General features: G+C 39.3%; 1 protein-coding gene and 1 non-coding gene across 4 annotated transcripts; both read right to left on the bottom strand.

Moving 5' to 3' along the window:
- Nucleotides 1-293: 293 nt before the first annotated feature.
- On the bottom strand, nucleotides 294-12,810 carry LOC6581306 (prominin-like protein). Of its 3 annotated transcripts, none has more exons than XM_015161757.3 (14): nucleotides 12,702-12,810; nucleotides 5,663-6,143; nucleotides 5,456-5,603; nucleotides 5,270-5,398; nucleotides 5,019-5,206; nucleotides 4,792-4,956; nucleotides 4,599-4,729; nucleotides 4,204-4,539; nucleotides 4,037-4,146; nucleotides 3,039-3,972; nucleotides 2,839-2,972; nucleotides 2,524-2,583; nucleotides 2,257-2,430; nucleotides 294-1,256 (listed from the first exon to the last, which is right to left on the bottom strand). In XM_015161757.3, exons 2-14 carry the CDS (start codon nucleotides 6,018-6,020, stop codon nucleotides 1,145-1,147), a joined length of 2,979 nt encoding a protein of 992 aa, XP_015017243.2. In that variant the 5' UTR covers nucleotides 6,021-6,143; nucleotides 12,702-12,810; the 3' UTR covers nucleotides 294-1,144. The 3 variants fall into 3 exon arrangements, with proteins under 3 accessions (XP_015017243.2, XP_002007047.2, XP_015017246.2); XM_002007011.4 differs by lacking the exon at nucleotides 12,702-12,810 and adding an exon at nucleotides 11,715-11,859; XM_015161760.3 differs by lacking the exon at nucleotides 2,524-2,583.
- Trnam-cau lies at nucleotides 6,712-6,784 on the bottom strand. Its single transcript has one exon. It is a non-coding gene; the product is annotated as a tRNA-Met (tRNA).
- Nucleotides 12,811-12,879: the final 69 nt, after the last annotated feature.

Raw genomic sequence — 12,879 nt, 5'->3', positions numbered from 1 at the left:
TGTGTGTGTGTGCAACTTTTTATAATATAATTTTGTATATTATCATTATTATTATAATTTGTATTACTTGGCTACTTGCAGTTTGCCCCGAATTTGATTAATAATTAAAAACATTTTTGTTTTCTGTAGAGTTGAAACATTTGCTTAGTCAACTACACGACAATTCAAAGTACGTACATATTATATAAAGGTTCGGTTTTACTTAAGGAAGTCGGGTATATTAGTTTCAAACACTCGTAATTCAAATGCATTGAGAAAAAACTTTAGCCGAGAGCAACTTCTGTTTCTGTGTGTCCGTTATTTTATTTTTGCCTGCTCAGCTTCGATCTGTTCCACTAACTTAAAATGGCAGTTTTTGATTTTAAATATACACTAACCGTATATATATATACATATACATATAACTGGCTGTTGCATAACATTTTCTTTCTTTCTTTTTTTTTTTTGCTTGTATATTGATTATATTGTGCATTTATGAGATACTGTCAAGGGAGATTCCTTGCTCAAAGCTGTGTGAGAATTTTTCAGTTATTCTCTTTCAAGTGTTGTTGGGATATTTATGGTCTTCATGTTGTTGTTGTTCTGTTTGTTCTAAACATTAAACTTATTAAATGCTTTAGCTGTGCATATACATCAATCGTTTATCAACCCAATGCATTGCTTTTATTCCATCAAACTTTTCGCGCTCGCTTTTCATTTGGCAACATTTTCAATGTGTAAAATTTTAAACAATATATTTATATATATATAGGGGACTATGTGAATTATGTTTGTCTCGATCCGTGCTTATAATCTAATCTTTACTAATTCCGCGCCAACTACAACTCACATTCCACGCGCTGGCAGATCGTCTGATACAGTTCGAAAGAAACGCATATGTATATATATATTTGTATATATATAAGATAATAACTCACTTGTGATGCTACAAATTACATAACTCTAAATAAAAAACTAACTTCTCAACTAAAATTACAGTCTCAGTAAAATTGGGTTGTTTTTGTTGTTGTCAAAATGAAATTCCTGCGTCATTCATGCCATCGACTCCAATCCCCTCCATTCCACTCCACTCGACTTCATTTCACTCCACTTCTCTTCTATTAAAGCCATCCCAACAAAGTTCTTGAATGAATTTATCCGGTATCTAATCCTGATCAGAGGCACCCGGATAATAATACGGCGGTGGTCGCTCGTATTCGGATGATGGTGGTGCCACGGGTGGATTGTGATAGCGCGGCGGTTCGTGGTCCCAATGTCTGTGAAGCAAAGAAATGAGAATAGGTTAAAGATCGAAACATTTCACTCTCAGCACAACACAAAAAGTAACAAAACCAAAGAAGAAACAACAACTGCATAAAGAGCTTGGTTTAGTTTTTGTTTTTGTTTTTGTTGAACAGCCGCAGTTAGTTGCATTCGAAGTTGGGCAATGGAGTCAGACATATAAATATATGTATATATGTATACATATATTAACTAGGCAGCAAATTGTGTAATGAGTTTGGATATGAAGCAAATGAGAGGTTTTCCAGTTAATGCTCATCAGACTGGCCATGGATACATATAAACATATATACAGTAAAGCCTCTCTATCACGGTTTACAAGATTATTTTAACAATTACAATTTAAATGTTTACAATTATTTATATTAATATATGTAAATAAAAATGTAAATTAAAAAAAAAGGTATTGATCATTTCAAAATTTAAATAAATCATATTTGATGAACTCTAGCTAATTCCTCTGGGGATCAGATAGGCTAAACTGTATATACAACAATTGACATATGTATATGAATTGCAAAGAATAGCAACAGACATACACTAACACACACACACACACACATACACATTGCATGTTGTGGGCAGTTACATAAGCAAATAATATATACTATGTACAGAAACCAAACCATTTGCAATTCGAGTCATGCCTAAAAGAAACCATCTGTCGCCAGTGCTTTGGGCCTTGTATCAAGGGCCACGACTTTAGCGCTAAATAAAATGAAATCAAAAAGTAGCAATTAAATTTAGCCGGCCATTTAGATGATATAGATATGTAGATATATGTATATATGTAATTAGCCACAATATAAATGCAGTTAATATGTGTGTTAATTGAACCATCTGGTAGCTATGTGTCTAAATATATCTCTGTATCTCTGTTTCTTTATATCTCTGTACTTCAATATCCATTGAGAGGCAGCGCTTGTTGTTGTTGTTGTTGTTGTTTGTGTTTTGCTTTCTGTCTGATTGACTTACGTGGGTGCCACATCGTTATAGCGCATATTGCTGCTGCCAGCAGCTCCGTCAACACCACCGCCCCCACCGCCGCCATTGGAGCGTGCCCCACGCGACACACTCGGCGATGTATCCTCATAGTATTCCTGCTGTTCGCGTCTTCGGTCGTAGGCCTTGCGTCGCTTCTTTGGCACACTGAAAACAAAAACAGAAAGGAGCAGCAGAAGAGAGCATGAAGTGAGTGAGTGTGTTGACTGTGGAGCTGCTGCTTCTGATCAATTCTCTTACTTGGCCAGTGGCACATGTTCGCGATCGCGCTCGCTATAGGCATCATACAGATAGTCGCTGCTGCGATAGTGCAATAAGTGTGTGACATGGCAAGGCATGGCATGGCATGGCATGGCATAGCATTGGTTAGCAATGGAATGAGAATGAAAGTAAATTGTTAACTATATCCGATTAGAGCGTGCAAACAAACACAAATGTGATTTCGATTATGTTGAGGCCAAGCGAAACGAGCGTAACAAAATTTGTCTCTCATTTGCCCAACGACAAAACATGCGAATAGGTCCGAACATAGCAAGGGTAATTTACGCCACTTACCCGCCCTCGACTACGGCTACGGGTGGCGCCGAATACGGATCAATCTTCTTGTAGAGGCACAGCAAGCGATGGGCCACAAGGAGTACGGGCGGGAAGAGCACGGCACACAGCAGCACGCCCACCCAGAAACCATTCTGAAGGAGAAATCGAAATTATTGATTCAATAGATATACAGTTATAGTTATAGTTATGCAACTCACCATTGGATCGACCAGACGATGACAAATCAGATCCACACTTCGATCATAGACCTTGGCTAGGGGCGCGCATTTGCCAACATTTGCATGGCTTTTCTCTACCACCATTTCCATATAATGTACGACCTGTTCCTTAATATAGCTAGTGAGATTTTCACGCAGTCCACTGACATATTCCTGGCCATGATCTCTGAGGAAGATCTCGGAGCGCTCCGTTGATTCGTGCAGTTGTTTGATGGATTCACCAAATGCATTTCCGTTATACAATATCAATTCGTCAATCCTTAATAGTTTCTCGGTCATTTTACTAATTATTGTTTTGATTTTCTCAACAAATTCGTCGTGATATCTCTGCAGGTTATAGGCCTCATTGTACAGCGATGTTCTGGCCCAGTCATAAATGCCCCACTGAGTCCAGAGGCTGGTGCGGAACTCCTTCAGCTGATTGGCAATGGTGGGCAGATCGACAGGCGTTAACTGATTGCACATATGCTCCGTGAACACCTTGCTGTGATAGCTGGACAGATTGCTGTTGCGCAGCAGCTCGAGATCTCGTTTGTCCTTCTCCGTAAGTATTGTGAAATTATCTAAATTGGCCAACAAAATTGGCACTGACGGCGTATCGCTAATCACTTTCACGCGCACCAGATTATCAATGTCATATAAATCGTTATCTTGCAGAAGCTTAAATATGGAGTGATCAGCCTGGCAGGCCTTGATGACGTTCGAAATGCGTAGGGGCTTCGTCGACTTGTGCTCGCTCTTTGGCAAACTTCGATTGAGATCTATAAGTGAGTTGAGCTGACGGAACAGGGCATTCGATTCCTGATCTCTGAGCGGAGCACAAGCGCCCTGATAGCTAACGACGCCCAGGACAAAGTATGTTAGGCCAACCATAACGATGACAGAGAAGACGCAGAATATCAATAGCATGGCACTGTAAACCGAAATTATTATTGATTAATATTGATTATCATATTTAATGTATTCCAAGTACTCACAGTAGCAGACAAGAGGCACCTGTGCCCTTGCTGCAGCAATCATCGCGATAGCCACGACGACGACGTCCACAGCAGCCGCAAATAAGCGCAATTATCAGAAATAGGAGAATCTGCAACAGATTATCGGATGAGTATTGATATATAGCAAGGCTTCCCTTTTTACTTACAATCAACAACACAAAGCAAACAATCACATTGATAATGCTTCGGTCGGCTCCAAATGTATCGTATACATCATCAAAGGTCTTCGTCACCTCGACAGTATTGGAATGTATGCTGCCTATGGCCGAATCGATTATGTTGCGTACGTTTGTTGCCTGGTTGCGGAATTGCTCCTGTCCGTTATGTATGTCACGAAGTATCGGTGGTATAAGTGGATCGATGCCAGACTTGATACGCTTGCCCACATGCTGCAAACGATCTATAACTTCTTTGGCTGTTTTGCCACTGTTTTTGGCTATTATCAATTCCATGGCCTTCGAGTACTGAGACGTGTCCGGCAGCTGCAAGAATTGACGACTTGATTAGCATTCAGTCTTTGTTAAAAATTTTAATTTATTACCTCTTCATATTGCAAACACTTTGAGCTGTCAAGGAATTCAATCTCCGTCTTTTTCAAAAAGTGCAGACATTCCCGATTGCCGCACAGCACGGCACAGGCGTAGTTAACATCACGTTTAACGCCACGCAGACCTAAAAAACAAAATAGATTTACAGTTGAATCCGTAAAGACTTTATGGATAAGTAATGGCTACCATCTCTCAGCTGTGTGCCATAGAATCGCAAATCCTTTTCCAATTTATCCACTTCTTGTATCAACTTGTGTGCCTCTTCCATATTCTCTAATATGCGCTTCAAATCATAAACCGCATTCGCCTCAGAGGCGTCCATTAGATCCAGGAATATGTGAGTGTGAGCATCTAAGAATAAATAGATGGAATATAAGTTGACCTCGAATATGTATTAGACTATATACACTTACTTGTTAGCATGTCGCTCAGATGTTTGTCCATTTCTCCATAGTTATTTACAAGCAGATGATTGATATGATCCGAGACATCTTTCAGATATGTGCTCGTATCCTGGCTGCCGCGCCGTATTGTGTTTGTGGTCTCCTCTAAGCCACGATCGAGCAATCGATTGGTGGCAAATGCTATAATGACGCCAAAGCTGCAATAGAATTGGGATCTTTGTTTAACAAATTGCTGATATATAGGCAAGGATTTGCTTTACAGTATTCCAATGATTAGTAGTAGCAGCAACAGTCCACAGCAGCAGCGCCTGCGAGCATCCTTTTGGCTGTCGCACGGTGGACAACCCTCCTTGCAGCGACGACAGCAGCAGAAGCAGCAATAGCATACGCTGTAATATATAGGAATAAGTTAGCATTATACACTTATGTGTGTGCAGTCAACATACGCTACGATAGGCATTATGGCAGCCAGGAATGCCAGAATGGCAACACAGAGGATCACTATCCAGTATTGCATAAAAAGCTCCCGCCAATCAATGTCTTCGACCTTCGGTCCCAGGGCCAAGGTGTTTTCGCCCTTGATAACAATGTAGCCTAGAGAGAAATACGAGTTATTCAATTGTTATCTTTACAGATTTGACTTCATTACTCACCAGGCGGCACCGCGGCCTCATCCGGTAAGATAATATCGAACAAGTAGCGTGTGAAATTGTAAACGGGATCCATTGCTTTTGTTGATAATTTCGGATCTTTGGTATAGTTGGCCTTTGATTTGTATTCAGTGAACTCAGCCGTGGCAAAGTGTAGCTGTCCGCTCTTCTCGTGAGCTGTCGCTACATGCCACGGCCCCTTCGCAGCGTCTACCTCGCCAGCTGCATGAGTGGGGCTGAAGGCAAAGCCAAACATGATCAGGCTGAGACTGCATATTGCCATGGTAATTTGCTTTGTGGACTTTAACATCTGCTTTTCGACTGGCGCTGGAGCTGGAGCTGGAATCGGAGCTTTGGCCATGCTGTAGCCGTCCGTCCGTATCAGTGTCTACACTAAAAATGTTGCTTAAATGCTGCTCCTAACACGCTTGGCTCCTGCTTTGGCTGTTCCACTTGCCATCCATTTCATGCGTCAGCGCGACAACTGCAAGCAGAAACCACAAATGAATAAGAACGATTAAAATAAACGTCTTTCAGAATGGTGCCACACACACTCCCTAATACGATTTTAGCATGTCTTGACCTTATTTATGTGTATCTTAATGCGTGGCAGGGCAGTAAAATACGAATGCATATATATCATTCGCGCTGTGGGTGTGTCGCAAAAAATGTGGCATTCCTATTGCTTAAGGCAACGCCAGCACAAATGCTCAAATGCTTAAATGATATCCTCTGCTCATTCTCTCTATGACGAGCATTCCCCCTTACTTGACATCAATTAAAGCCAATAAAAAACTGAAGCGCATGACAATCAGCAGCAGGGCAGTGCCACAATATTTACTGGCAACTTAGTTACTTAGCCTGTGCGTGCAACGAAGAATGCAAGTTGCACGAGATGTACTAAACAATATTAAAATATGCTGAACAAAAGGAAACTATAGATAATAAATAAAAACAATAATACAATTCGATCGGGAACTCGAGCGCACACTGTATTCACTAGGAGAGGACTGCCTAAATATATTAAATTTAAAAATAAAAAAAAAATTACATGCCCCGGGTGAGGCTCGAACTCACGACCTTAAGATTATGAGACTTACGCGCTGCCTACTGCGCCACCGAGGCTATGTCCCTGTCAACGCCAAACTCGCAATTGTACTGTAGCTGCTCGTTCTGCTTAGGTAACTCACTAATCAAATTCTGAGTCAGAACATTTCAGCAGAAATAATAATAAAAATAAATAAATAAAAATAAGATTCGTAAACAATAATAAAATCTAAATTAGACTGTTAACAAAGATTTTTGTGTTTATACTAATCGTGAAATATATGAATCTTGTTTTTCATTTTTCGTTTTTATCAATTGCGTAGCTTCAGCTTTATCGTAGTGTAATAAAAAACAACCAAGTACTGAGTGAGCAAGTGCGTTTGTCTCGCTGCTTTCTTGATATGTGCGTGCATAGAGAAAAGGAAAGGCTGAAAGTTGAATGAACCTCATGAACAGAACTGCTTGCTGTATCGAATGTCTCACTGAATGGACACTGGGCATAAAGGAAGGGCAAAGCGAGGCAAGTGAAATGGAGAAGGTGGTGCAGGTTGCTGGTTGCTGTTTGCTGGGCTTGTGGTTCACCATTCTTGAACCACTAAGGGTCGTTCGTTTGCTTTAACTGCTTTTCCTTGGCCTGTCGTGTCGCACAGAAGGTGTCGCACACACACACACACACGCAAACACACACTTTTTAGAGCCTTATCTTTAGTCTGTGTATTTTTTATGTGCAGTTTTTACTACTGTTTGCTTTTTGCAATCATCGATGCTCCACTTGGCAGTTTTTCGCATTACTTCAAGTGTCGCATTAGTTAACAGCTAGTTAATTGACGTGTCTAACACGGCGTAAATGGCTTGTAAACTAGCTGAACATCTAAACGAGTAGACTATGAAAAAAGTATCTTTTATCGTTTTTATCTTGACGCAAAGGTTGCCTATTCGTTAGTCATCTATATATGTGAATATATACCTGTATGTATATATTTCTTATGTATATATGCATTTCGAATGCTCTGCTCTGCAAAATTCTGTATACCCACGCCTACTCAGCGCGTCGAGCTCAGCACTCAGCATTCGAACGGCCTTGACATAAGCTGAAAACAAAAAGCTGGAAGTGAGTCGCATAGCAATTGCTGCTGCTGCTGCTGCTCTGTTTTTGCTGCTTGGACGGGGTCAAAGGGGCGGAGGTCAAAGCTATTATCAAACGCACAACATAAACGATTTCTGCTTCGCCCAACATCAAAACAAAACACAACACAACACAACAGCATCATTTGCAGAGCCGTTAATAATAAGCACATGCGCAGTGCACAGCAGCTGTCGGAGCCCCGATTTTCAGGGCGGCTTCTGCAACAGCCATAACTCTGTCAAATTTACATTGAATAAATATAACTCTCTGTTAAATTTTATGTTACTTTCCATGTTTATTTCAACATTCACAATCAATATGCAGTGGAATATGCCTGATTTTATTTTCCATAAATAATAAAGTTATGTGGGCGACTAACCTTAAGAGAAAATGTGGCTGAACATCTGAAGTCTGTTTGTTTTTGGTAGAGCAATAAAGGTTGAACATAAAGACTGTGCCTTTCGCTGTTTATCTTGGCTTTACTCCTAATCATGTTTGTTCTCCTTTCACTTTTTACCGCTCCTCTTTTCCCTCTACCTAATACTTCCCCACTTGACGCTGCTCCAGTTGCTTTTCCTTAAAGCACTTGTAACACTTATAATCAAGCTTTTCTATATGCTTCTCCGGGTGTCATCGACATCAAGTCATTTGATTCCCTAGCTCCACTCTTCTTCTACTTCTCCACTTGGCCGTCTTTCTTCAAGTACTTTCACTAATCCCACTTCTATACCCTTTACTGCTCTTACTTCTTTTCTCTCTCCTCTCTCAGCATCCTATGCCTTCCACTTCGACACAAACAATAAATCAACATCCTAGCTCTTCTCTCTCCTACATTTCCTATTCATTTTACAAGAATCGTATTGTAGAGTTAATTTTCGGGCATATCCCATTCAGTGAAAAGACAGAAAAGCAAAGCGAATAGCCGATCGACCCACTTCTTGAGTTCGAGTCTAGTTTATCTAGCAGATCCAAGTATAACAGGTTTTTACCTTTCGCTTAAGCAATACTGCTCCAAGTACTTATAAGTAGATACCACTTAATATTTAAAGGAAAGTGTTTGTACACACTTTTGCTATTTCTTTATTTATGGAGCTGTTGAACTGGAGCAATGGACGCAATAGAAAAACGTAGAGATAACCCATTGGCTCAACGATGATAATGTCGGGTATATATAAATATACATTCATGAGTATATACATATATGTATATATTGTTTAAAAGCATTTTCGAGCGTAGCAGACGAATTGTTTATCACCGTAAATTATGGAATTCCTAAGAAGCACATTTTTTTAATTGAATAACTGTCGGTAGGTCGAGTTTGTTTACCAAAACAAAAGCAACATTAAATAAGAAATATTATATCAGCGTATTGGCCTTGTGTTGAAATATATGCATATATATAAATTTGAAAGAAGTAAATGTATATTACTCTTTTAATTAAATAAAGCTGCGAAAAGCAAAATAAGCTTGATGGAATTGCTCAATCATATAAAGATGTAAACCTATTTAGTCATTACGATCTACAATATATAGGGGCTCATATGAATGAAACATTCTATTGAAGTATTGGGTAATTCAGTAGTTTTTTCTGAACGACATGATCTATTAGCTAATTGGCGGTGAACGGCACACCTAAATAATTGACAAATACGAATAGATTATACTATATAGCGCCTACTAACTACACAGCTAAATAAACTAGGAACTAATGGGAATTGCGCATTTCATATTAAGCAAAACCTCAACTTTAAACTCCTACTGTCAAAGATCCACTTATATGCACACTTAAAGCTCGAATCATGTTACCTCATAGTATAAAATTCTAGGGTATAGTATGGCAAATATATATAGCCACGATGCAAATCCATGGCTTAGTCTGCTTTTCCAGCCAGTGTAACTGATACTTCCTGTCTACTTTTGATCTCTTTCTGCTTAACTCTCTCTTTATCTCTCTCTCTCACACACACACACACACACACACTTTATCAAGCTGCGCGCGTGAGCATAATTGTAATTTACATTCATATACGTTCATTGTTTGCTGTTTGGCTCGCTCGCACGCTCGCACTTAATTTCAATTGAAAATGATTCTTTCTGTCAGCTTTTGATTAGCCAACGAAAATTTGGTGTTTGTTTGCTATCGCGGCCTCAGCTGGTGAGTCAGATGGCCGGTAAACCAGTTTCCCTTGGCCAACGACTATACCGGTTCTTCAAATATATAAATATATTTATATACAAGCATATATGTATATGTATTGTATATCAGCTCATCAAATGACAGCCGGCCAGATTTCTTTCTAGCTAACAGCGCAAGACGAAGTTTCCGCCCAGCCAGCAGCTCAGTTTTCCACTTCTTTACACATTTGTTTCTGTTTTTGTTTTATGTATATATATTATATAAACAAATAAAAAACAAAAACACACATTTTCAGCTGCTATTTCATACTCCATAACATTTGTTTAGCTGTTACCCACTATGCGTGTTTGTCTATGAGAATATCCATTTCATATTGAAGTTTCCAGATTTATGCTAACATATAAATATATATTTATATACACATATATATAGAGTTAATGGGGTCGAGAGAGCGAGAGAGGAAAAATGAGATAACACAAGCTTGTAACCTACTTGTAAACTTCGAGCAACCTGCCTGTAACTAGCTCATTGATTTACAAAAATTTGAGTTAACGCAAACTTCTGCTGACCTAAATATTTATATTTTCTTCTAAGTTGAACCTGCCTACGATTTACCACCATTTGCCACCTGCTTGCAAGCTACTTGCAATAATCCCATTGCATTATGTAGATAAAGCACGGCCAACAACAACTTTTGTTGACCTCAATAAGTTCGATTCGTACTTCTTAGGTGCAAGCCGCTTTCACTCAAAATAAAGGCGCTGTCTGTATATTTTTGGACGCGTGCGTGTTTGCTTTGCAATATTTGCAAATATTTGACATTAGAGTTGGGAATTATAGTTCAACATCACGGATGTCGCATTCATAGCGCTGTGATTAAAGCGTGGGTACACATCCCACAAAAATAATGTTCTAAAAGTATTTATGTTTCTCATTTTTAATAGGTCTTATTGCTCTGAAAGTTTCAATGTGAAGAGTATTCGATTTAGTGTTTTGTTTTTCGATATGCTTTCAAACTTCATTTGTCATGCAAGTCTGCCGAAAAACAGAGTCGAGCATGTACATATATGAAAGAGTGTGCGTTTGTGTGCGTGTGTATGCCTATGCCGGCGTCGCTTGCTATAAATACATAGTACATGCGCATAGGCCACTTGATTGGAGCTCCGGCCTCAGCTAGAGCACCTATATAGAGGCTGCATATATATGTATGTATATTATGCTTGTACATGGGAATATAGGTAATGGCATTAACATGCATATATACGTATACAGCGTATGTTTGCATATGTGTGTGTGTGCACGCGTTTTACACAGGTCAGGGATGTATCTGTATCTGTATCTGCGCAAATGCTGTGTATCAAAAGCTCTCAGGCAATTTTAAAATTAAATATTGTTTTTCAACTGCGCTTTGCTATGTTTTTCTCTTCGTCTTAGTTAGTCGACCCTTTCTTAAAGCAAATTTACGGTACACATGTACTGGATAGAACTTTTTTTTGCTTGTTGCTTTTGGGCCGTGCTGCTGATTTGACGCTGCAAAACAAAGCAGAATAAAAGAGATAAAGGAGACCGTCGCATTGCGCTGCCTTCACCTCGGCCGCACACCCGACCTCTCGCTCGCACACGCAGCCGTACCCCGAGCAATTGAAATAAACAAGCTGAATCAGACAATAATAATAGTAACGGTTATTTTTTATGTGCCTTTGTCCCAGCTTCTTATACACATGCATACACACATACATACATACGTATTATCTTTTTGGTCGACGGCGACTTCCAAATCCAATTAGTCATTAATGTCAAGCAAAGCAGACAGACACACATGCACAAAGCCAAGAACGTTTCACGTTTGCGCGTGTGAGTGTGTGCGTGCTTGGGGGTCTGCCACTGCCACTGAAATACAACAACACTTTGTGGTCAACAATCACACGCGAGACTCAACTGCAACTCCAAGTGCAACTGTGCAGTAGCTGTTTGAGCGTTGTACAACACTTATTAGCTTGGAAATTTTTAATAAAGGGAATGATGAATAAACAATTGAAGCAAATAATCTCCGTTACTTTTTTTCACACATGATTTTCAATTTGTTGTACACATTTAAACATTTATACTTTTTATATACATACATGCTAACACACTTGTCCCCGCCCTTTCTTTGTCTACTGCATCGCAGCTTCCAATGGCCTGCGACCCCGTATTCTAATTGGAATTGCAGCTGTGCGTGGGTCAACTGTGTATATATGTTTGTATGTATGCACAAAGCATGTAAGGGAATATACAAAATTTTGGCTGGAATGTTTTGAAATTTCACAATTGCACGTGGCGAAAAATTAACAATAATTTCGAAATAGCGAATCCAATAAAACCGAATGATTTACAATTATAAAAACTATTCTAGACTTTTCATTGAAAAATTTGAAAATTTCGATAAGACTTTTGCTTCACGTATATTTTATTCAATTGGCAATCGTGTTTTTCATACTACACACATATATGCATAAATGCATATAGAGCATGTGCATATGTATGAATGTGTGTGTATCTATTGCAACGCCCGCTGCTGCTGGGCTGCTGCTGCTACCATCACAACATTCTTTTCTTTGTTTTCACAGCGCACAGCAAATGAATTTGGTGGTGGGTCTCGGTTCATGAGTTCACAACACTTTACACTTTTCATAATGTAAAAAGGAAATGAGTTTAATTCAGGATTTTATTGTGTTCACTGGATAAATCACCTTTTTTATATTAAACCAACGACAATTATAGCAATTTCCAGTAGAACGTAGACGGCGCCGAACGTCCGTCTCGACGCGCGTATCCCACGACAACTACTAGAGATGATGAATTGTCAAAATCAGCAACAACTTATCGACTATCGTTATACCTTGAATATCGATACTACAAGTACATCGT

The sequence above is a fragment of the Drosophila mojavensis genome, unplaced genomic scaffold, assembly GCF_018153725.1.
Source record: "Drosophila mojavensis isolate 15081-1352.22 unplaced genomic scaffold, ASM1815372v1 contig_74, whole genome shotgun sequence".
In the NCBI taxonomy this organism is placed as follows: Eukaryota; Metazoa; Arthropoda; class Insecta; order Diptera; family Drosophilidae; genus Drosophila; species Drosophila mojavensis.
The sequence above is the reverse complement of the archived record's forward strand: the minus strand, read 5'-3'. Positions and strand labels throughout refer to the sequence as shown.